This window comes from Diuraphis noxia, unplaced genomic scaffold (genome assembly GCF_037042655.1).
Source record: "Diuraphis noxia isolate RWA-SAM2 unplaced genomic scaffold, SU_Dnox_SAM2 contig0002, whole genome shotgun sequence".
NCBI classification, from domain to species: domain Eukaryota; kingdom Metazoa; phylum Arthropoda; class Insecta; order Hemiptera; family Aphididae; genus Diuraphis; species Diuraphis noxia.
In genome coordinates, this window is record NW_028301712.1 from 71,843,508 (window position 1) to 71,870,770 (window position 27,263).

The 27,263-nt window shown below is 29.3% G+C and overlaps 2 protein-coding genes across 3 annotated transcripts in view; both read left to right on the plus strand.

Annotated features, from left to right (window-relative positions):
* Window positions 1–27,263, plus strand: part of LOC107173432 (leucine rich repeat protein connectin) — a 273,851-nt gene that overhangs the window by 384 nt on the left and 246,204 nt on the right. The gene's annotated exons all lie outside the window — the stretch shown is intronic.
* LOC149058882 (uncharacterized) lies at window positions 21,648–22,082 on the plus strand. Its single transcript, XM_089218509.1, has one exon. The coding sequence runs from the start codon at window positions 21,648–21,650 to the stop codon at window positions 22,080–22,082; it is 435 nt and encodes a 144-aa protein (XP_089074635.1).

Genomic DNA, 27,263 nt, shown 5'->3' on the forward strand with positions numbered 1-27,263 from the left:
AGATGTATAACTCTGATTTCTAATGACCCGTGTGAATAAGCGCATACATAATAATATTACGATAGTTATTGGAACGTGTTATAACTTATAAGATATCTTTCATGTTCCAATACATCTCGTAGTCAACCACGGAAACGTATCGTTTTAATGTCAAACCAGTAAAATTCACTCACACCATGATCGCATATAGGTAGGCACTCTATGATACCAAAAAAACATCCATGTTTTTGATAAAATATGGTTATGAGAATATACGTATAATTATATAAGTAATGCAAGATGTGTTATTTGTTATTCGGCTTTTAATTAAATAGTTATTTGAAAGTATAATTTATCAATTTATAGAATGTATTTTTTATGCTAATCACTAACTAGTTTTTGAATTAACATGCATTAAGTTTCATGGTCCTGATGTTTTATAATTTGAAAACTAATATTTGATAATGGATCAAAATATTGTGTTTATTAATATTATTTTTCGTAAAAACTGTTTTAGAATAATTAAAACAACTTGTAACTACCTATTTAAATAGTTTAAATAATTTATATACTTTTTTTGTACAATTAATGCGTAATAAATTTTTTTTGTCCGAGTACAATTTAAGTTTAGTAATGTTTAAATTAAAAAAAAAAAATTCTATATGATGAATTCAAACAGTTATAATTATAATTTATGACTGTATTTAAGAATTAAATTAAATTATAGATAAAACCAAACATTTGGATGTTTATCTTTTAATTTTTGTAAGGTAGGTACTAAAAACCAAAAAAAAAAAAAAAAATTGGTCCATAAATTATATTAAACTGTGTAGAATAAAATTCATTTTTTTAATTAATTTCTAATTGAAAAGTAATATAAAAATTTTCAAAATTTAGGCTTAAAATGCATATAAAAAATAATCGTTCTATATATCTTTAACATTTTTGAACTGGTATTAAAGTATCTTATGAAGATCCTTGCATTAAACTTCCAAGCTTTTTTGAGTAAAAAATTGTTATGGATAATTATTTGAAAAAACAATACAAAGTTTGAATAATTTCTCATGGTTATTAATAGCTCAAAAACAGTCCAAATATTTTGAAAATGTCAGCATCTATAGAAAATACTAATTTTAAACATTTGGTGAAATATTTAAAGTTACGATAATTACTCTTCGAATTACACCTAAAAAATAAATTTGATTTTTTCAAAAATTGGATTTGTGTAAAAATTAACATTTTATTTGCTGCCCTTTTTCTTTTTGCTGTCGAAAAATACTGGAAGTTTTCAATATTGACAATTATAATTTTTCATGTTAACTACCCAAATTTTGACGACAGAAAAAAAAATACATCACTAAAAATAACTACAATATATTTATTGCTATGCTCTTAGAATCCAAAATAAGTATTTTAACAAATTCTTGTTTAGAGAAATGATAATTTATATTAAAAATTTAGTTTGTGAAACTATATTATGTTTTGATTGACCACATGTTAATAAAAAATGCATAGTTGGGAAATTTATCATTGACCTCTGGGAAACACGAAACTTTTCATACAAGATTTAAGTGCCAAAGTTCTACGATTTCCGCATAAACACATCATACAAACACATAATTTTATCTACCGTTGTGTAGAACGTAGAGTGAGCAAAAATATATTTGTTGCTGACAAATATTTACTAACTTTGATTTATATTAAATTCAAAAAGTTTAAGATGAGGTTTTTAGGATTTATTTTTAACAACACGAATTTATCGTGGGAAAAATAGACGTAAAAAAGTTTTGAAAGTTGAAATGTTTTAAAATCAATACGTCGCAGGTAAACAAACATAACTATATGATTTGTAACACCGTGAATTAGTAATAACTAATAAGTAATTAGACCTTTAATTGTGATCATTTTTAGTTTACACTCAAATCTATTATCAGTGTATCGTAAAGATCGTATAATACCCGTTTGTGTAATTTCAATGGAAACAGTAATAGGTATGTTTGCAAACGGAAACCATACACCCTAAAACCATGTAACCATGTATATAATCTATCTTTATATTTGCTCAATGATGTATTTGGAGAAATATAGTGAACATCCTATTTAATAATATATTTTATAGTGACCACATTAATTAATTCAAAAGCTCAAAACTTTAGTATCTATATTGGCATATTTCTCTTTAAAACGAATAAGTACCGTGGAGTGTAGTTTACTTATACCATTTATTCTGTAGGTAAAGGAACTTAAATTACTTAATATAATAAACGTGATGCTATACAACTTTTTCCCTCACATATTATGTCTGCCTATGCTTTTATAACTTTTTAAAAAGGTATTATTTCTTAATTTTTAATAGTTAATCAGTACATTTCGCAAGTAATATTGGTTAATGAAGAAGAATGGACAGTTGATTAATTCTTATACCAATAAATCGTGTGCATACAAAGACTATGTATACCTTTATATATTTATAAATATTTTATTTCCTGTTATTACTGTCCATGGAAGTGTTATTTAAAACTTTTCAGATATTCTCTTGGGGTATTTCAAATGGGTATTTCGATGAAAACTTCAAAATCTGTTTTCAGTAATAAAAATTACGCTTCATGGAGACTTCATCTTGCTTGTCCGCATAGATCAGCAAGTACACTGTAGTAACTTTTGGAGTTTTATTAAGTTTACTAAATCAATAGTGATGATAATGAAAATATTTGTTTACCAAATGAAAAAAATGTATATAGAATATATCACAAAAAGCTAAGCATATCATCAACATTAAATTTCATCTACAATATAGAAACACAACATTATGAGAAAATATAAAATAATAATAAATTTATAGAAACATATACATAACAATTATTTATGATTATTACATGATTTGAATAATTTTAAATGATCTATAATATGTATTATCAAATTGTATAATATACATTTATATAGTTATTATTTTTTTTTTTGAAAGGAGAACCCGCGGCAACACAGGCCATTGGGTGTGGGGTGTTGCGGTAGGGGCTATTATTGTATATTTGTTTGTAGGTTTTTAAGTAGGTAGGGTTGTAACACGTGTTTGTGTATGTGTGGCAAGGATATGTTGCTAAAAATCCCGGGTGGTCACCCATCCGGGAGCTAGCAACTGCGACCGGTGCGTACGCTCGGTGTGTTCCGCAGATTGAGCGTATAACCGCGCCTCACCAAGCCACTTATATAGTTATATATATGAATCAAATTTTAATAAATTTTCGGTATCTATTTAATATTTATATTACTATTGAACAAACTTGACCCATTAAAAGTGCTTAAGTCATAACAAAACTACCAATTTTTTATTTGTGAATATTCTTAAATAAATTTTTAATCAATTAGGTACTTAGTGAAAAAATACTTAGGTATTACTTTTGATTAAATCTGCTCTTTGCTTGTGTTTATTTATTATTAATTATTAGAGTTTGTGTTTTATTTAAAGTTAATGAATGTTGACCATAAACTCGATAGTTGTTGGTGGTTGATTTAGAAATGTAAAATCAGACCTTTAAATATTAATTTAGGGTGATTTTTTTTATTACCAACCTAACAATAAAGTTTTTAATTTGTTTTTAATAATGGCTTGAGAAAATAATAATAATAATAAAACATCAAGTTTAATTAGTTTATACTCTATATATAGATATTAAAATACACATAAATAAAATATACTTGTAGTTATTCCTTGCAATCGAATGAGTTTTACATTTATTTTAAATATCTATAGTTGATTTGTTATGTTAACATAGTGCATAATATATTATTATTTATTATATTAAAATATTATTTATTTATACAGCATGATTGCATACAATAATTTAAATTTTTTTGTTTATGTTTATGTTTATTAATTAAACACAAATAAATAATAATATTAAATTAATTTTCCTGTACGTAAAGTAGAATAAAAGCATTAAAAATGATTTGTATAATTTCTTAGGTTTTTTTTTTTTTATGCTAAAAATATTATGAAAATGCCATTACCAAATTGACATGATATAACTGCTCTTTGGCATGAACTATTGAGTGGATCTAATTTCCCGTCAATTTGGAAAGTATCAATTTATTGGAAGGGCTCCTAATGCTCATTTCATATTGGGGTCTTATATAGTTCACATACAAAAGAAGGAGAATGCACACCCACGGTCGACTTATATTTGATCAGAATTTTTATTTCTCCAGAGACCACGTGTATAACTCTCTCTCTCTCTCTCTCTCCCTTTTCTTTTACCCTTCCCTAATTTCTTTGCAGCCCTAGTGAAGTAGTGAATATCCACTGGGAAAAACACACGGCAATGGTTCTTCCATTAATTTGCCCTCGACATCTCTAATATATATACACAGCAACGCCGCAAAATACTAGTAAAACTTTGATTACCGGCCCTAAAGTGTTTTTTCCCTTGTACCCGTTTCTTTTTCTCTTTACTTTCCGACAATAAGCTTCCAAGGCTTTATGGTTTCGCTACAATGTTTCTAAGTTAATTAAATATTTCAAATGATGCTATACAACTCATACCACGTCATTTTGGTATTTTCTTATTCATAGTTACTACGTATTACTCTTATACAATCTTAAATACTTTTATACAAAATGGGATTTCTCTAATATTGTAAATCAATTATATTGTTGCACCTAAAACCGTTTTCACGATACCATAAAACCAAATTTGCAAATTATGTACCTAGATTGTAAATTAATTTTATTAAAAAAAAAAAAAAATGCAGTAAGCAACTATTATACCATTAATTTTCTGTGGACTGAAATTTTATATGTTTTTGGCGGAATTGACGAGGATGAAGGGATTACAAATTATGTTTTCGTTCAAATTATGTATCCGATTGCTAATATTTGACTTTTAATTTGTATTTTTAGTTATATTAACATTAAAAGTAGTTAGATAAATGAATTATTGTTTACTAGTTTTATTTTTTCATGAAGGTGCAACACAAGTATACAGTTTAAGAGATTTAAGTGAGATCCAATACAAAAAATTTGGTTGAAATATTTTTAAAATTAAATAAATATAGTAAAAAAATATAGTTTTAATGGAACCAAAAAAAGTCAAATATAAGTAGTACTGTAACTGCAGGAATAATTGCACTGTATGTAATTGTATACAAACTCTGATTTACATACCTAGAATAAATAATTACTATCTAGTATCTATAGTATTATATTTTATTAAAAAGGTTGTAAAATTGAACATAAAGATAGGCGAAATGCTGAAATTACGTAGCTAAAAATAACGCATCCATCTGAATTAGATGACATATTTTGTAATAATATTATCAGATAATAGTAATATAAACGAATTAATAGTCTGTTATTGATTGGATTAAAAATAAAAATACAGACTCGAAATTTAACTAAACCAAATACATCTATATTAAAATTATACGTGATACCTATACTGAATTTAATCGATAATATTTTATTAAAATACAAAATTATAATTATAATTTTTAAAATTAAATTTTAACTTTCTATTGATCTAGATTCACCAATATAATACCAATTACCAGAATAAAATGTTTTGGTAATTTCCTATTAATATCATTTGACAAGTAACTATAGTAACACCGTTTAACTGTTGATACTGGTAGTAAAGTGTGAAATACTATCATTCCTTGTTTCTGTCATGATTTTTTTATAAAAGCTCGCTCTAAGAATGTATATATATATACATATATATATATATATATATATATATATAAATGCTATGTAGTTAGTTTAGGGATGTATTAATATTAGACGACATGTTTGATGTGTGGGGTAAATATTATGATATATTTTTTGAATGCGTCATCAGACTTGCAACACCCTAATGGTCGTATTATACACGTGGTAAAGTAGGTTGTATAGTTTTATAATGACAGACGACGTGTAGTACTAGGGGAAGACTATTGTATTATTGCGTAAAATTTGAATTCAACATAAAATGTATTGGTTTAAAATATTTAAAATCAAAACCTAAGTAATTATTAATATGTCTTATATTATAAATATTATTAATGTATACATTTTATACAAATGTATTAATATTTTCTGAATAAGTAAGATCCTTGTTGAAAGAGAAAGCAGCGCATTTAATATAAACAAGATATTATAATTATATATGAAGCTTAATATATACTTTAAAACACACAAAACATCTATTACCAAATTAAAATTAGTAAAATGGATGATCTATAGATAATATGTCATAAATATAAGAGATTACATACGCAACAACAAAAGCTTAGATTAAAAGTTGTTTATAAAAGTGTAAGTATCTGTATGAAACTTGATATTTTATACGATTAAGAATTTATCAGCTATTTTAATTATTCAAAAATATGTATTTGATTATTCATTAAATTTTAAAACAGTTATTTATATCTCAAAGTACCTATTTAAGTTAAATCATCTATGGCAAGAGTCGAAATTATTTTAATCTAAATATATTTCACTTTAACACCAGTCTTATACAAAATGAAACTCGAAGAGTTAGGAATTAATTACAAATGTATAACATATGTTATATGTTTCAGAACGTTTTGGCACTGGAGCTTACATTCAATTTCAATCTTTGACTATTGTATAAAAAATGATTTTTTCTTGAGTACCTACCTAGTAATACAATTATGATATAGAACATAATATCAGCCACGCAAATTAACAGAAATTATAAAAAATTATATTTAATTATACATATTAAGCTATACGACTTCAGATAAGTCTAAACACAATAATATTATAAGCTTTGTGTAAATGTACGAGTTGGTCCGCCAATTAATACGATATCGACATTGGTTGATTAAATAATGGTTAGGCAAATATTTAATCAAACTTTTGTATTAGGTATTTTAAGAATACACAAATAATTTTCATACAAGTAAAATAAGAGCGCATTTTTAATTTAAAGTATTTATAGTGATGTGCAGGTAATTCCATCGTATGATAATATTATGAATTATAATACTATATAATCAATTTCTATTCATACAAAAATGTATGAAAACGATAGACCGGTGGGTATAGACGGTACCAATAGTATAATATAGAGAATAGAGATATTCGAATTCTATGTTATACGATTCTCACGGAAAACACGAGTGTTATTGTTATAAAAAGAAGTTATGATAATATTATAATACAGTTATTGTTATTGTTGTTGTGAGGGGGGTTGCACATGACGCCGGACGGCTGACTGGCTTAGTGTGCGTAATAATAAGCAACAATTCATTGCAATGCGTCTAGTTGCAGCAGAGACAAATTGCAAACATTTTTGACCCCGTTAGTCAGCTGGGGTTCATGGGCCATTAAAATACGTGAAAGTGTCGTGCATGTGTCCCTTATTAACGGTACATTAACCACAGCATAATATCGGCCACCATCCATCGTTATGAAACAGGAAAAAAATATAATCGTTGATTTTGAATGCATAAATGGTTCAGTCTTATTCTATTATTTTGTAAAAAAAAAAAAAAATTGCCCTATTACAAAACCAGGAGCGGCGTGCAGCGACGGCGGTATTAAAGGTCTTTTAATGCGGAAAAATGGTCCAATATTTTTATAATATTAAATGCGCACGGTAACAATGAATGTTTCGTTAAGAGGATTAGCTGCAACAAAAACGGTGGTTATGGTTTTGGTTTTCTGAGGTTATCATACTACCCTTTTGTTCGGGCACGCTTTTAATCCGGTCATATCTGAGCGTACTTAGGATTCTGTACCACATACAGCCTCATATACAAACATTGTATTATATACATATAATATGCACCTACGTTTATTCATAATTATTATTGGTTTTGCTATGTGTGTAAACTACAGCATAGTTGATACAAACAGATACGCGCTGAACCGGGGGATTGCTCTTTATGCACTGCTTAATACCTATCTAATGAAAATAAAAATAAAAATATATTATATCTGACCGCTTTTGTCGGAGAAAAAAATTTTTAATTATAATTCCGCGAGTTGTAATTATTTCTAGAATGATTACATTTATTATTTCTTCACTTGTGTACCTATATTGGATGTCGTGAATAAAAATATTTAAAAATTCCCTATACCCATCACTGCCAGGTGGCTTTACGAATTCCTCCGGGAACACGCCGCGGCATGACTTATAATTAAACTTAATAAACTACAAAAAAAAGTATTAAATTAACGCCCATTAATTATTAAAGCTCCGATTCTCTATACACTATTTATTTTTTGTATAGTTTGGCACGGTATGAATGACGCGCAAGAACAAAGCGCAACATGTTGCGTTTAAATACAATTAGAAAACAAGGCCGTCGAAGTCTGAACATTTTTGGAAAACAACGACTTCAGTTTCGTTATTTCTATAGAAATTACACATGAAAAATTCAACGTGTTAATTTAAATTTTAAGTAAAAGGAGGCAGTCCTTCCAAAAAAAAACCATCCAGAATGACAGATTCATTTCAATACACCAGGCTTATGATGATAGACCACCCTTTTTTAATAAGTGTCGTTTCAATTGAGTTCGAGCAATAACGTAAATTTACTATAGGTAGATAGATTATAGCTATAGGTACTGAATAGGCACTGAGCATAAGATAAAATGAACAATTTATTTTATTTACATAATATTTTTAAATCCTAAAAATTTAAGTACGGATAATATCATACAATGTTGTTGTTGATAAATAAATTATATGATAATTTGTCAATCGTAATATTTGCGAATAATTTTGTAATTTTATAGTTACTTACATATTATAGATTATCAGCAGATGAACCATCATTATAAAATTATTGTAATCATTAAATATATCTTAGTCAAGTTTGTTCAAAATTAAACTGTAATATTTAAAATATATACATTTTTTTAAATAAATATTAAGGGTGTAAATAATATAAAATATAATAATATTTTGAGTTTAGTTCCTATGAAATTTAATATCATTATTTTATTTTATTTTTGTTTATAATATCTACTTTTTCACAAATTTTAGCAATAAATATTGAGAGATGTGTTGTAAGTACACAATAAATCGTACGTACATTTTGATTCATTAAAAATTAACACTTTTTAGTGCAGTTATTGAAAATTAATTTTTGTGATATAAGTTGTAATACAACTTATCATTTATAATTATGAAGCCGAAAAATAAAAGTTTTAAAAGTAATTATTTACTATGATTTAAATTATGTGTGGGTAGTGAAGTTAACATGAGATATAAGAAATGTTTTATTTAGGTATTACTTCATTGGGTTTCTTCTGCAAAAATTATTTTAGAGGCATTTTTTGTTGAAGTCTTATGTATTTCACGCTTATTTTTGTAAATAATAAAATATTATGTGAAACTATAAATTGATTGAACATTGATAATAGATTTCCTTTACTGCTTTAGAAAGGTCATTTTATAAATTGTGTCTTTTAACCTTTTTTTTTGTGATACACTGTGACTCGAGAGGAGGGTTGCTTTTTACATATGTTATGTATCCTACCCGTACCTCAGTCTTGTAATTGATTTAAACGTATTTGTATTTCAAATCAAAGTACCATTTGCGGCATAATTAAATGAGCACGTTTTTGAGGAAAATCTATTTGAAAAATAAAACTGATGTTTAATTTTAATCTTAAGGTTTATCTGGTATTCAAGGGGATCATTTATCACCGTTTCTATTCTCTCTTTTCATCAATGACATTGTTAAGGATTTAAAGAACTAGAAATGCCTGTTACTTGCTGATGACTGAACCTTTCAAAAAAATTTACTAATATTGAAGATTCAATCAACTTTCAAGTTTATTTAGATAATTTTTAGTAATGGTGCTTAGAATGAATAACGATATGTTTTTAAACATTAAATAATGCTCTCTGTATATTACTTATTAATAAAAAATAACCTCTTATTTTAATTATTCAATATTCACCAACGATTTAGGGATGATATTTTATTAAAAATTAGCTTTTAATAAATATGTTGATTATATTCGAAATAAGCGATTTATGAAATTAGGTCTTTTAAAACGTATTTGTTTATTGGTTGATGCAATAAAATTATTGTACTTCTCATTAATTAGATCCCAAATAAAATATGCTTCATTAATATGGAGCTCAGAGAATATTTGTCGAAATACGAGTCTTTCCTCTATTCAAAATAATTGTATAAGATATTTTTTATATAAATGTAATGTTGAAAGAACAGTATTTCACAGTCATGGTTACATTAAAATAGGTGAATTTTTTGTAAAACATATATCTTACATTAAATTTATTGTATAATTTTTTCCGGTTTAACCGAGAGCCGGAGAAGAAACTATTGCTCACATTGCCTCTCCTCCGATTGCATAATATGCTTGATTATCTAGAACTGCTTAAGCAATTAAACTTTAAAATAAACCCAATAACTTCAAAAACAAACCGACATTTTATGTGTTAAATATTTGTTATACAGCCCTATCCACATTTTAATATCTGCAGGTATTACTGTAATACATGTTGATTTTTTCTCTCGCTTAATAAGTTTTCTTGTAATTTAAATAATATTTACTACATTTATTAGGTATTAGTTTAAATAAAATTGTATATTCTTCTCTTTTTATTATTATTGTTGATTTAATTGTATATTTTTACTGAAATAGGTATGTTGATTAATATAATATTAACCATAATTTCATTTTACAAATAAAATGTTCATTTACATATCTCTATAGGTAATCACTATTATTAATTGAATATTAGATAATAACAATTTATTCCATTAATAAAGAATTATTATTATTCTAGGTCTATTATTATGATACTTTGAAATTGTATATTATACAAAGTATATTAATGTGCTAAAACAGCTTGACAAAAATATGTTAGAGATTAATTCAATTTAATTTTATACTTGAAGTTATTAACCGTTGAATTCCAAATAAACATATAACTATTACAACTTAATTTGAATGTTCTAAAGGCAAATTTGTTCAATACACCATGCAGTATTGCAGTATAACTTTAAAAAAAAAATTTATGGGCTAAAAGTTAAAATATTATAACAATCGTTTTGTTTTAATTTTATTGAAAACATTCTCCATAATATTTCATTAAAATTAAAACCACTTTATTTTTTAAAAATCATAACATCGAAATAGTATTACGTCTAATACCTAACGAATATTATTAAGTTAAATGTGTACTGATTTTAGTAGATGCTGTCAATGTTTCTAGTTTAATGTAAATTGTATTGTAGTTACGTAAAAATTGAAACGTTACGTTAAATCCGCCATAAATTGAATTACGGCGACAGTCTTACATTTTAAAAGTAATACTGTTTCAAAGGTACTGGAAATAATAGATTACTCGCAGAGATGTTTTAAAATGTGGCAGTATTGATCTCAGAGAAACGTTAAAATCTAATACTGAAAGAACGTCGCAATGTTATTACACAGACTATGATTGGCCTAGATAGATTATGGCATTCTTGCGTTATGTAGATAAAACAATCTGGTACCCAACTGTACCCTCGACTAAATACATCCAAGTTTTGAGTTATGACGGTATATTGTACTAACAAAAGCAAATATGTTTGAACATTTTTCTTAATAAAAATATGTGCTTATACCTGTTTTGTGTAAAAATTTTGGATTAAAATATTCATTATAAGCATCTGGCCCCATGTATCTATATATAAGTAGTGCCACGTTATTATTTTCGATTTAAGACACGGTGTTTAAGGATTTGTTCGACAGTTTTCATTTTTTTTGCTATTGTTAAATATTTGAATATTATTTAGAAAAATGCGAGTCAATGAAGACTTATATCACGAAGTTGTAATTTGTAGTGGTGATGCTCAATAGTTTTGTCTTATACATGAGAAATGCCAATGTTTTTTTGTACTTGTTTAATTTCACAATCATAGCTATACTTTAATACAGCGACTGTTATAATGTAACTATGTAAGATTTGTGATTTTGTAGAATTTTTCACGACATATTATATTGGTTTACATTTTAATGTCTCTGAGAAGGAGCAGTCATCAATTAAATTGAGCAGTAAAGTGATAACATACGAGTAAATGTATAGTTATTATTTTTTAAACTTTTGTTCCAAATTTAATAGGCATTGTTGTAATTTAGTTTTCGTTATAAACTGCCGTGCAGTGTTTTATTGTAGAAATTTAGTATCATTGTCATATACCTACTACGACTCTTCGTGGTTAACGCGTTTTAATAGTCATAATAATATCGTAATGGCAGTGTTGTGACAACGAAACCGACCCAAATTAGAAATGGAATTTACTGTTTTGAAAAATATATAATAAATCACGTATGTTTACCACTCTCTCCGTCATTGGTAGCGTTTCCTGGTGTACTGTTATTTTAAATCTGTACACTCCCGGACTTGGATTTACAATATATTATGTGACATTCGTTTGAAAAAAAAAAATGTGTTATTGTAAAATATCGCACGGTGCCCCGCAAAAAAAAAAGTAATAATAATAATTTCACGCGTTACGAATCACACATAGGGGAACATCTGTCGTGGACGCCACCCCTTTCATTTTTCCAAAAAGCGCAACACGAATTCTGAGGTCTGAAATTGACTCTTGCCAACAGACCGTGATTCATATTTTCGTTTGATCGGTTTCATTAATGGCTTTATAAAGAAATCGTCCATTGCTTTTTCATTTTTTAAGTTTTTTTTGTCTAAAAAAGCACATTATTTTATTGTTTTAATCAAAATTAAAATTATATTTATTTTCACTATAAAAACACAAATAAACCTGTACAAATTTTACTTTTTTTTCGGCAAATAAATAGACGAATATCACTGCGAATGATGGATTAATTTTTAAAATGTGTGTTTTAAATACTAACTACCTGCAATATAATAAATAAATGAGTAATAGTTTTGTTCTGCGTAAAATGTGTGAATAGTATTATAGTATTATTTTTAGATAAATTATACACAAATTGGTGCTAATTAAAAGTTTACATATTACAATGGATTTTTGCTATATTAAAAAATAATTTCTGAATTAAAAACAATCTTTGTAAAATCAATACTTCTATCCTGTTATATTCAAAACTAGAAATACAGAAATTTGAGGTATTGACATTTGTCACAAATAGACACATATAAGGTTTTTTAAAACGATTTGAATAGGTAGTTTAAATAGTTTATGGTTCATACTAAAGTGTCTAAAGTTATTCATTTATAAAAAAATAGGACAATCAATTAGTAATGGATTCCATGATCTGTTCTGAAAATGATTAGGGATTGTTTTAACAGATAATTTAAGTTTAGCAATATTATTCAGATGGTTTAGGAAACTGATAATGATTTAAATGATTTTCGTTATTGAATATTCCACGTTATCAATTATTCCCAAAGTTAACAATTGTATTTGATTTCATATACCTACCTTATTTGAATATTGTAAGTACATTTATTACACCAGTATATATTTATATATATATATTAGTATAGGTTATATTATATTTACAACATTTTAATTTATTTGAATAGGTAACACTAACATTTATTATTTTTGATTGTTGAATTGACGTTCAAAATATTTGGATAATAGAATTTAATATCATCCAAAAATTGATTTGGTTTGATACTTTTTCATTGCTTTTAAAATCGTATGTCATTATATTTTTAAATTTAAAACGAATAATTGTTGCTGACATAATTATTAATAATGGATATTTTTTCAACCATCACAATAAATGTATCTTACAAGAAAAAGCATAATCTTAATGAAATATTACTTTGGAGAAATGTTTTAAATTTATTTCTTGACATAAACTGATCGGCACAATCCTCTTTTTTACTGCCTGAACGATTAATTGAAATGTTGTGCGATTCTTTGTGATTTAAAAGAAATTTTTACGATACGTAGAAAAAGATGTTTATTCTTCGAGAGTGATATTCAGTTTTTAGAACCTAAGTACTATAAATTTATTTTTTTCAGTACTACTCAAAATTATCGGAAACTGGATATTTTACAAACTAGAATTCTCTATAAAAATTACCATTTTGTTCACTTTTAAGAGGTTCATACAAGATAAAGGTTAAAAAATATTGGAAGGTAAAAGATAAAATATACCATATAATATACTAGTCAGTCAAATATTCTTATAAATCTTTTGGTCAATCATTTGTAGATTATTTAGGGCCTGTGTATTTTAACTCTATTCCATGTTAGTATAAAAAAATATTCATTATTCTAAAAGTAATGTTAAAAAATGGTTGTTTTTCAATTAGTTTAAGTCCTTCATATGTTTTGTTATATTAAATTTTATATTTCATACTTTTTACATCATGCAATTTTTCTATTGTTAAAGTTTTTTTTTTTTACTTCTACCTATTTTATTCATCACTTTTTTTGTTACTTATAAACTAAGATTAAGTAATTCTAAGACTTTGAATCTAAGACGAATCAAACTGTGGAAAAATGTATCGCACCGTATTGTTAAAATATTTAATATTTATTTATATTAGGCTCAGAAATATGTATGGTTTTTGTTAATTTATTCAACTTAATACATAACTTCGAAGTATGTACATAATTCGAAAAAATACTGCGTTCAAGTTTTATATTAAAACCATTAGTTACAAATACTTATAACATTGGAGATTTTTATTAGCCATTTGCAAGTGGTGCTGTATTTTATATTTGGGTATGTGTGTTTTTTCGTTTAAATTCACAGATTTCAGTTTGTATTTTCCTTCAAAATTATACTTTGGATTCAGAAAACTTTAGTTCTGCACTAAATTAGATGCCAAAACTGTTTTATTAAATATATTTGAAATTTTTACTATAACTTAATGCATGTTATTCATTGAATTGTTAGAGGTAAGCACTCAAACTATTAAAATAGTTTTCTAATTAATATTATAAATATTATATATATACATTATATACACTTAAGTACTTACTTAGAGGAATACGAGGCTAAACTGATTGATGAAGTAATCATAATTCTTAAAATATTTTTAAATTAACTTTAAGATTATTTTCTTTTTTATAAAGTTTTACAATACTTAAAATAGTTAATAAAAATGTTATGTAGATACTAGCATGTTAATATTATAATTTTGTAAATAATGTTATTAAAAAGGATTGGTACTATTTAATTTATTTTAAAACGTAGCGAAGCAAAATCAAAGCACGAACAAGTATATATATATTTTTTTAAGTCCATATATTGTTTAACAATTTATCGGATTGATTTTACAAGTTAGAGCCGTTAAAGGTATCATTTTAATCAAAGTGAAATCTAGAATAGAATGTAATATTTTAAATCAAAGTATAATATATATTAAATATCTCAGTCTTATCATTTAATCGATTGAATTTCTGTATTTATTCTATTTTCTGCTATTTCTCTCCAGTTTGCTCCTGGATCAACCTCTTTAACATCTTTCCTCACACAATCTTCCCATCTTAGGCGTGGTCTACCTAGTGGTCTCTTTCCTTTCGGTTCTTCCCTGATTACTGTGTTAATCATAGCATCTTTTTTCCTCCAGGCGTGGCTTGCCCACAACAGTAATTAATAGATTAATTTTAAAAAAAATGTTATTCTTAATAACATAAAATACGTTTAATTTTTAAATCCAAGCCCAGATAATTTTACCAATGTATAAAACAATAACAATAAAACAATCCCAAAAACATCATATTTTAGAATATTGTTATATTACTGGTATTAAATTAATACCTACATACACTTAGAGTAGAACGGCGTCAATTGGAGTATCCGTCCAAAATAGAGAAAGTAATAACCAGTAAAAGATAATCAGGGGGTAAAAAACAACGAAAACTAAAATATTGAATTCATAATAATAGTAAATTCCAAAGCAAATTTACAGCAGATAAATGAAAAAAATGTGAAACAAATCGATGACAATAATATATGTACATAATTTATTCGGAAATCATTCATATTGGAAATATTGTAGTACCTAAAAAGACAGGTACAAAATATAATAATAAATATAATGCAGCCACATCATAATTTACATGTACGACAGCCGGTTAAATATGTTTGATACTTTTGTAGTAGGCATATGAGTATTAAGTATCATACTAATATATACAAAAATAAAACGATGAACAATATTGTGCGGTTACGTTGATTAGCGTGTACGTTTGGCGGAACTTCGGGAGTAAAAGACTCATCAGAGAGATTTAAATTCTGTCTTTTGGGTCCTTCGACTTATTTTTTTATCGATCTCTCATTTGATAATAAATATATAATCTGTAAACTCGACCTTTTTAACATAAGTATACAAACGAAATGGTGAATTGCATGGTTTGAATAATTTAATAAAATATGACCTCCATGCTGTAACTAACACTACATCACTACAACAACTATGAGTCCAAAATTTTTTTTTTATGTTATCAATAAATTATATAGATGTCATAATAGTGGACCTTTTAACACATTTAATGCTCAGCGCTAAGCGTAAATTAAATTAATTATGTTTTATTTTTATTTATATTAGGTAGACATTATAGATATACATATTATATACTTTCATTGGTCAATATGTGTACAAAATATTATTTTTCTAATCAAATTTAATATTGATTTAAGTATTCACTCCTATCGTCTGTAATGAAACGTACACATAGTTTTTTTTTAAATTTGATTTTAATCTTTTTACTTTGCTATCATTACGTATTTTGCTAGTTTTATTCCGTTAACCTTTAATGATAATTGCAACAAATAAATCCAAATATTTAAAAAACATAATCTATAATGTATAAAAATGATAAAATTCCATAAAATTTGAATCATTAATTTTCGAATTTTTTTAATTGCAGTAACAGAACTTACCTAAGCTGGAAATTAATATTAAATGTCTATGACTATTTCAAAGCTTAAAAGCCCAAAATATTTTTAAAAAGAACTTGTAACTGGTAATCAAACTACCTGTTTGATAAGCATTTTAAGTATTTTCTACTAAAATTCCTTCTGAATTACAAAAAAACAAAAATTAAATTAATTTGTCGAAAACTAATGTTTATTTTAATTATAACTGTATTACGTAAATTTTTTAGTTTTTCGCGATTACCTATTTTAAAAATACAGGAGATTTTCTACTTATGATCAATTAAATCCCATTTACTACCAAAAACCGCCCTAAAGAAGGAAGTTTAAGACATATTTACTGCTCCAAAATTGTATGATACACAAAAATATCACACCACTCAAAATCTAAACTTACCCATTAAATAATTTTGATAATATTTTCTTGAAAAAAAAGACACCTCTAACAATTAGAATAGTGTTGAATTACATTATATAATGTGTAGGTATTTATAATCTCAGCTTAGAGAATAATGGTTAATTATTTAATAATATAATAACTAACTTTTTACACAATATTATTATTTTTATTTTATAATCTTTTAGTTAGGTATTATAAAAGTTTAGGAAAAAAATATAAAGACAACTTAACCAGTAACTGTAACGTCCTGTTGCCATTAACGTTTTTTTCATTCCATACCTTCCGGATATCCGAGTATTAAAGTATAAAAAAATACACTGGTTAAATTATACTGTAATTCCATTAACAGGACAAAATTCAATCTAACGTTGTACAATAAAATTGCTCCATATAGCTGAAATTAAAACAATCATTCACTGCTATAAAAAATGATATGCACTTGTAGTTTAATATAAATAATGCTATAAGGGTAAAGTTATATTTTGTTCTACATTTAAAACTTGAGATGTAAATTATAAAAGTTTTTATTAATTGTATACAATGTCGTCTTAGACATTCATATATAACCACATTATCAATAGACAAATGTTATAATACCCACGGTAGTGTTTAACAATGAGACATTTATATTATAATATTCAAAAACAATCATACATTTTTTCATAATGTTGCTATTAAAAAATATCAAATTAAATAACTATAACATACCTACTCATAACTGTTATTATTATAAATATGTTGGTTTACCGCGTTATTTCGTTATTTACTCGTAATAACAGATTTCGTTCATTTGCAACACGGTGAATTTAATAGTGCTAGCTGTGTTCAGGTGCGGATCCAGGGGAGGAACTTAAAGAGCTATTTTGTATTTATTTCTATGGTAAATAGTTCGTTCATAAAGTACAAATCACACCATATTCCGGCTTAAATCCAGATATTTGGATGGGGCAAAAATTGAATTAAAAATTTTAGCAACACTGCAGCACATCATGTTTCCGAATTTTTAGAACACTAATAGCGCCAATAAATTAATATTTGAATAATAATAATAATCAAAATAATAAGAATTGTGTTTCATGATTGGAGAAGCTAACCTGCCGAGTCTTAGTTTCACGATATGTTAAGATCAATCTTTTAATATACCGTCATTTAAATGGACACGCGCAACATACACAATACCCACACTACCTACAAACCAATAAAATACGTTAAAAATCGTATTATTGTGATTTGATTTTTTTAAATTATTAAATCGAGTAAGGAAACGTAGACCACTATCTACTAAAAATAAACTATATTTATATTTATAATTCTGATAGTAATTAATATGGGGAAAAAAATTTAAAAATTAATAATAAATAATATAAGTTAACAAAATATCGAATTATAAACTCTGTTCATTACTATTCACTATATATTTTATATTATATATTTTTTAAATGATAAAATAATAAACAGATTTGCATTTAAAAAAATAAAGATTAAAGGTACGTTATTAGCATAAATTAATCCTTTTGCTGCAGTTAAATATTCATTGATAGAATCACGGAGAATTAATAGGATAAACAATGCATACAATTTTAAAGAAAAGTGCTTAAAACTGGTAAGAAAAAACCATTCAATGCACCATGATTTCGATAGTTTTGTTTTTGAATAAAAATAATAAGAATAAATGAACTTTAAGCTGTCAGATTCTAAATTCTGTGCCGACTGCTGAGTGAAAAACTATATAATATATTATAAATAATTAAAACTAAAGAGCTTTTTGTTTCTCAGGAAAAGACATTTTAAAAAATAATTAAGGTATTCATACCTATTTTTAAATATTTAAATCATAATAGGTATAAAACAAATTGTTTTGATGAAATACAATCAAAGACTGAAATAATCGAAAATTATTCAACTCGAACGGAAAACTATAAACTAGTAGATGACTGTTTGTGGGTAATTTAATTTATTTCCAATAAAATGTTTACCTAGCCGTTGATATTTTAGTGTAATACAATATTACGTTTTAAACTCGGCTATCAATATTTTGATATAATTATTAATTTAAAGTACTAAAAACATGAAATTAATTAATTCTTGTTTCATATCTCAACAGTATTTTGTTTTCTTGTTCCTCATCTATACCTATTATTATTATTTGTTATTATTATATTATATAAAGAAAGTTATAATTATTGAATATCAAATTTAATTCCTTGAATCTTCTAATAAGTATTTACGTTTTCTTTGAATATTTTAATAATAATTAATAAAAATAATAACATTGATAATTTCTCGGATAATTTGTAATCATATAATTCTAAAGCAATATTATGAAGCAGTTGCTCTTAAGCCGGCTTCGTATTTTGAAATAACAACACTGATATTCTGGTAATCATTTCATCTGTTTATTTCTGTGGTGGTTTTTGTTTATACACAATGTGTAATGAGTACACTAGCACGACAGCCAGACCGGATGAAGGCTGCAAGCACTCCGCGTATGGCGTAATTATACGACGGGGCACCGTCCTATTTACAAAATACCTCAGGTGTAATTCGAGGGATTACACAGTTTAGGGAACGGGGTCGACCACAGGCGTGTCTAGTTGTCAATAGCGGTGGCTGCCGTGAATCGGACCCGGAAATTATAGTAGGCGCTCTCAAAAGGTCGGGTAAAGTGATGGGGTTCCGTTGGTCACGAGTCCGGGCACGGTGAGTGACGTCTCTCAAACTTCGGTGACTTGGCAGGTACTGCGGAGTAACTGTCCGGTCGCTGATATTGGTTCGGGTAGGTCGGCGAGCCCGGCATCACTTGTTGTATAAATGGAATTGGCCGCGGAGCTTCTTGGACCGTGTCAACGGTTAGTAATATTATTCTAACAAACTGTTTACGTGTTGGCACGGATAGAAGCTCGTTACCCGGAGATGCTCGCCAATTGGTGAAATCAGCCTCGTCGATTGGACGTCGCGGGTAGCTCGGTTTTGTCGCCGCTAAACAGGCAGTGAGTGCAACTCGTACAAACAATATATTGTGTGAAGATTTCCAGACGGGTAGCTCGCGGGCTTGTACGAGGAGTCTTGCTGTACTGTTGCTCGTCGATTCTGTCAGCGTCGATATCGCCTAATGTTGCTCGCAGCTTGTTGGCGTTTTACTGAACTGCTCATCGGCGTTTGGTCACTCATCCGGCTGTCTTCTCTTCTTCTGGTCCTCGGCCGCTGTTTGGTTGAAACTGGATCGAAGATTATGTGTTGAGAAGAATGTTGAAGTAGAAATGTCTGCTCTCAACGGATGTACCGGTACATATACCCGTTGGATGATAGAAACCGGTGCTGATTGTCCGAAACCTCCTCGATATGACGAGAGATTATAGCACCGTTGCTTGGTTCTTGTAACCTGCTTGATATGACAAGAAATCATAGCACCGTTTTGCACAGCGTATTGTAATATCACAATCATTTTGTTTGAAATATAGCTTTCATTTATTTATTGTAATATTTTATTTTATTTGAAGGTGCATACAATGACTTATTTTTTTTAATTCACAGTCACGATGAGAATATTAATTGCACAAAATAGTCAGTAACATAATGTTTTTAAGTGTTATTTTTAAACCATCAAAATTACTTATTGTATATTTTCTTTTCTAATAAAAAAAAAATGTGTAATTTTTCTAACTTGTTTTATATTTATTAATTTTTAGTTTTACTAGTTTTACATCTAAGTTAATTGTTTCATTTAGTATAATGATCTTACTACTTAATATTCATAATAGTGTATTACAGCAAAAATAAATAAAGTATTACTTTTTTCAAGGAACCAAATACATAATAGATGCATCTGGGATTTATTGATTGGCACTCGCCTTATAGTTTAGTTTCGCTCACTACCAGTGTTTTATTATTATTGGTAAACATTTATAACCAATGATTAATAACAATGCATTTGGAAAACTGATTCAATGTAATTAACACGGCGGGGATTTTTTAAATGTGTAACCATCATCAAAAAAAAAAACTTAATTAATGAAAAATAGTAGTTACAAAAATGATAAATGTGAAACATGGGTGGTACCGCGGTGGGTACATGACAGGGCGCGGCGGTGTTCCGCCTCTGAAAAATAAACCTGCATGCATCTCTCTGGTTAATACCTATTTATAGATTTAGGAGAAGATACTTGAGAGCAGCTAAAGCACCTACCGTTCCGCATATTGTATCTACTTTTTCATATCATAAACTACTTAGATACCTGTCATCTATTGAAGAACTGATAAATTAATAGAAGACATTGCTCTACCAACGAGTAGGTCAAATTTGTTTTTACCCTGAAATTGTTCATATGAATAGTATAGATACACCTAATAAGGAGCATTATTATTGCCAGAATTGCACCAACCATAAAAAAATTAAGATCCACCAATTCCACCGTATCTTTATCTACTACGCAAAATATATTTTATATGGCGGTCGAATGTCGTTTTCATAGGGTTTCGGATCCGAATTACCGACGGAACGTGAAGAATGCTAGACAGTCCGCCGCCGAATTAGCGAAAGCAAAAGCTGCACTCAGATCGCGACCGACGACATTTCCCGAGCCTCATGACCCCGCTGGAATATTGAGATTTGCGTTGAGCAAAATCAACCACGCCGAACAGTGCGTGGAGGTCGCGATGGGCAACGGGTATGACGTCTGCTGGAGAGGGGAGGATGCCGATATGCCATGGTGTACAAGCTGCAGGGATGAGGCGGCCGTCTGCATCGCCGAAGCTCTGTACGTGTTGAGCTCTCGAGAGGCCAACGTGATGTTGGCGCACACCAAACGTACATTTCCACTGGAAACTTACGATTTGGTAAACGACAAGTACGCTGAACTCAATAAAAACGCCAGTAGATAATTAATAATTCCCGGGGTGCAGCTCGTTGGCTTCGCGGACGACCTCGCGGTTGTGGGTACGGCCGTGACCGGACAGCAGCTCGAAGATGCAATAAATCCCACACTGACGGCCATAGACGACTGGATGCGGAGCAGGGGCCTAGAGCTGGCTCATCAGAAGAGCGAGGCGGTGGTGCTTTCCCGGAGGCGGGCGTTTGTCCCTCCGCGTTTGACGGTCGGCGGCCACCTTATCCCATTGCGGAATGAGATCAGGTACCTCGGTGTCATTCTGGACAAGCGTCTGACCTTTGCTGCACACTCTAGTACCGTCGCTGCGAAGGCGGCCCGTTCGGCTGCTGCGCTATCCAGGCTTATGCCCAACATAGGCGGATCGGCTCAGTGGAAGAGAAGGCTGCTCGCGTCTGTTGTGGAAAGCCAGTTGCTGTACGCTGCTCCCGTCTGGATCTCTTCCGTTACAGAAGTCGCCAGAACTAGGGCGATCTTGATCCGTCCGCAGAGGACCGCCGCCTTGAGGGTAATCCGGTCCTACCGCACCGTGTCGGACGAGGCCGCTCTGGTTTTGGCCTGTATGCCGCCCGTTGATCTGCTTGGACTGGAGAGACAGTACATCGGATTCCGACTGCGCGCCGCAACGGAGCCCGGCGAACAACGGCCTTCTAAGGCGGCCGTGAAACGTGAGGCAAGAAGAATCACGATCGTCGCCTGGCAGGCGAGATGGCAGGCTACCCCGAAGGCGGCCTGGACGCGCCGCGTCATCCCTGACCTGGCAAGATGGCTTGGAAGGACTGTCCCGTGGGTGCCTCTGACGTTCCACATGACACAGGCACTCACGGGCCATGGCTGCTTTGAATGGTACCTCCATCGCATGAACAGGGCCGCCAGCCCTCGCTGCTGGCAGTGTTCGGGCGAGTCAGATACCGTTGAACACACTCTGTTTGACTGCCCCCATTGGGACGGCTTTCGCGAAGCCCTGAGTGCCAGGATTGACCATCGACCGAGCACTGACGACGTTCCGGACATCATTTGTGGACCGGCGTTTGAGCTCCTGCCGGCGGACGCTCACGGGAAGGATGCGATCCTAAGAGAAGCCGAAGAGCGGTTCAGGCTGTTCTACGGCATGGTGGAAAACATCCTTTCAGCCAAGGAAGAGGAAGAACGGGTGCGACAGGCCGTGAACCGACATAATTCACCGTAGTTAAACCGTTGTAATTTATTATATAGCCCAATTGTGTAATTGTATCATGTAATAGCAGCGAGTGGGGGATTGGCCCGCCGCTGCTAATTGTCGTATGTTTTTGTTTTGAACAATAAACGATGGGGGCTGGAGGAGAAGTACTGGCACCATAGTTCCTCCTCCAGTCCTCGATACCATAAGGAAAAAAAAAAAAAAAAAAAGATAATTAATAATTATTATAATTATAATATGTTTTACGATGTAAATTTCAATTTTTATTCGCTGTAAAAGAATAATAACAATAAGTACCTATCTTACAATTTAACGTTATGCTAAATTATGAAATATCCAATAAATGTGTTTATAAGGACTCATCTCTATTCTCTATAAGCTTTGCAGACCACCGCATGAACTTTGCCAAACATAGGACTCGAGGAAATTTCGTGCTGTACCACAACATAGTTTGTGTCTTCTGGGTTTAAAACATCCCACATTTTATCGTGAACTCCAGAGATAAGATTCACAAAGTTATACTTATAGTTGACTTGACCATGATGATAATAATCTACCTATTGAATATTATTGTACGATCTCCAACAGTCCGAAAACAGTATTCGTCGGCCACTGCAGAGCGATAACAGAAACAGGAAACAGGAAATCATCCTCAGAGCATCGCAGATACGCGTGGTGGAATTTCTTCACCCCTTCCGACCTCTCCCGTTGATAGATTTCCCCTGACTGTCGGTCGGGGTATAGCGATTTAAATAGTATATATACTTACATCCCCAAACGAATTAACAGCCTCTGTGAGAGCAAGTCTAGTGATTTCAAACCTCATTAGGTTCGATGTTTAATATTGTGGACCGTGCAATTAATTTTATAACAAGGCATTTTTCTTAACAATCCCACCAGGCAAAAAAAAAAAATGAGTAAATTGTGTAAGCTCAAGTCACTGCTATTATATAGTCACTACTCATCACTTGTTCATATAAAAATAGTAATTGATCATATACATAAAATAAAGTTAAAGTATGATACGTAGATAATTGCTAGAAAAAAATTTGTATTTAAATATCGATAGGTAGGTATGCATTTCAGTATCAATAGCTTTATATGGCGACAAACCCAACCGTTTATGTAATAATATTATATATCATGATATATCTTATATAAGCCCGTAATTGTCACTACAATTGATTTACACGGCTCTAAAGTACATGTATAATATAGGTAAGTTTATATTTACAGTAGGTATAATAATAATTTTACGATCGAACTAATATTATACAATAATATGCTGCGCAACCAATATGCAATCAAAATTAAAGTTTAGAAGAGAACTTTGACTTGCGTTAAACACCAAATTACCTCAAAAACAACAAGGTACCTCTATACAATAAACGTATGGACTCAATATAAAAATTGGTTTTTGTACAAAATAGTTCGTGTTAAATGAACATTTAAAAACAGTTGCATGTCATTTAACCTTATCTAATCTGTTCTGTAAACCATTTATAATTTGATATAAAAATCATATTGTATACATATTTGTAACAATAATGACGTACCTAGGTATTATAATTCTCATTCGTAGTAAACATAAAAATAAAAAAATACACTAAAACGATACAAAAATATGATAATTTAGGACATTTTACCATTTAATTACTCGATAAGTTTTAAATATTTTAAAATTGAGTTATGAAATTGTTTCAATAAATTAAAGAAAAAATATGTAGGTACAATATTGTAAATAAGTTATGTTTTTCTTATAAATTCAACGAGGAAAAAAATTACCAAATTATTTATAAATATTATTCACTTATGCAATAGTTCTATAGTGTTATGAATATTAGACGTGAAAGTACACCCTCATTACAATTTATAAACATAACGATATGTTCTTAAATGTATTCATCTTTCTGTGTAGGTAGTTTATGCTTAAATCTTAAATGAATATTAAATGTATAGATATTTTATTAATATATAAGTTAAAAAGCTATTAGCTGTAATAGCTGTAATAAGTACCTATCTTACAATTTAACGTTATGCTAAATTATGAAATATCCAATAAATGTGTTTATAAGGACTCATCTCTATTCTCTATAAGCTTTGCAGACCACCGCATGAACTTTGCCAAACATAGGACTCGAGGAAATTTCGTGCTGTACCACAACATAGTTTGTGTCTTCTGGGTTTAAAACATCCCACATTTTATCGTGAACTCCAGAGATAAGATTCACAAAGTTATACTTATAGTTGACTTGACCATGATGATAATAATCTACCTATTGAATATTATTGTACGATCTCCAACAGTCCGAAAACAGTATTCGTCGGCCACTGCAGAGCGATAACAGAAACAGGAAACAGGAAATCATCCTCAGAGCATCGCAGATACGCGTGGTGGAATTTCTTCACCCCTTCCGACCTCTCCCGTTGATAGATTTCCCCTGACTGTCGGTCGGGGTATAGCGATTTAAATAGTATATATACTTACATCCCCAAACGAATTAACAGCCTCTGTGAGAGCAAGTCTAGTGATTTCAAACCTCATTAGGTTCGATGTTTAATATTGTGGACCGTGCAATTAATTTTATAACAAGGCATTTTTCTTAACAGGAAATTTTTTTATTACAAGAATAATTATGTCGTTTACTTACTATATTTCTACCAACATAATAGCTTTTTAACTTATATATTAATAAAATATCTATACATTTAATATTCATTTAAGATTTAAGCATAAACTACCTACACAGAAAGATGAATACATTTAAGAACATATCGTTATGTTTATAAATTGTAATGAGGGTGTACTTTCACGTCTAATATTCATAACACTATAGAACTATTGCATAAGTGAATAATATTTATAAATAATTTGGTAATTTTTTTCCTCGTTGAATTTATAAGAAAAACATAACTTATTTACAATATTGTACCTACATATTTTTTCTTTAATTTATTGAAACAATTTCATAACTCAATTTTAAAATATTTAAAACTTATCGAGTAATTAAATGGTAAAATGTCCTAAATTATCATATTTTTGTATCGTTTTAGTGTATTTTTTTATTTTTATGTTTACTACGAATGAGAATTATAATACCTAGGTACGTCATTATTGTTACAAATATGTATACAATATGATTTTTATATCAAATTATAAATGGTTTACAGAACAGATTAGATAAGGTTAAATGACATGCAACTGTTTTTAAATGTTCATTTAACACGAACTATTTTGTACAAAAACCAATTTTTATATTGAGTCCATACGTTTATTGTATAGAGGTACCTTGTTGTTTTTGAGGTAATTTGGTGTTTAACGCAAGTCAAAGTTCTCTTCTAAACTTTAATTTTGATTGCATATTGGTTGCGCAGCATATTATTGTATAATATTAGTTCGATCGTAAAATTATTATTATACCTACTGTAAATATAAACTTACCTATATTATACATGTACTTTAGAGCCGTGTAAATCAATTGTAGTGACAATTACGGGCTTATATAAGATATATCATGATATATAATATTATTACATAAACGGTTGGGTTTGTCGCCATATAAAGCTATTGATACTGAAATGCATACCTACCTATCGATATTTAAATACAAATTTTTTTCTAGCAATTATCTACGTATCATACTTTAACTTTATTTTATGTATATGATCAATTACTATTTTTATATGAACAAGTGATGAGTAGTGACTATATAATAGCAGTGACTTGAGCTTACACAATTTACTCATTTTTTTTTTTTGCCTGGTGGGATTGTTAAGAAAAATGCCTTGTTATAAAATTAATTGCACGGTCCACAATATTAAACATCGAACCTAATGAGGTTTGAAATCACTAGACTTGCTCTCACAGAGGCTGTTAATTCGTTTGGGGATGTAAGTATATATACTATTTAAATCGCTATACCCCGACCGACAGTCAGGGGAAATCTATCAACGGGAGAGGTCGGAAGGGGTGAAGAAATTCCACCACGCGTATCT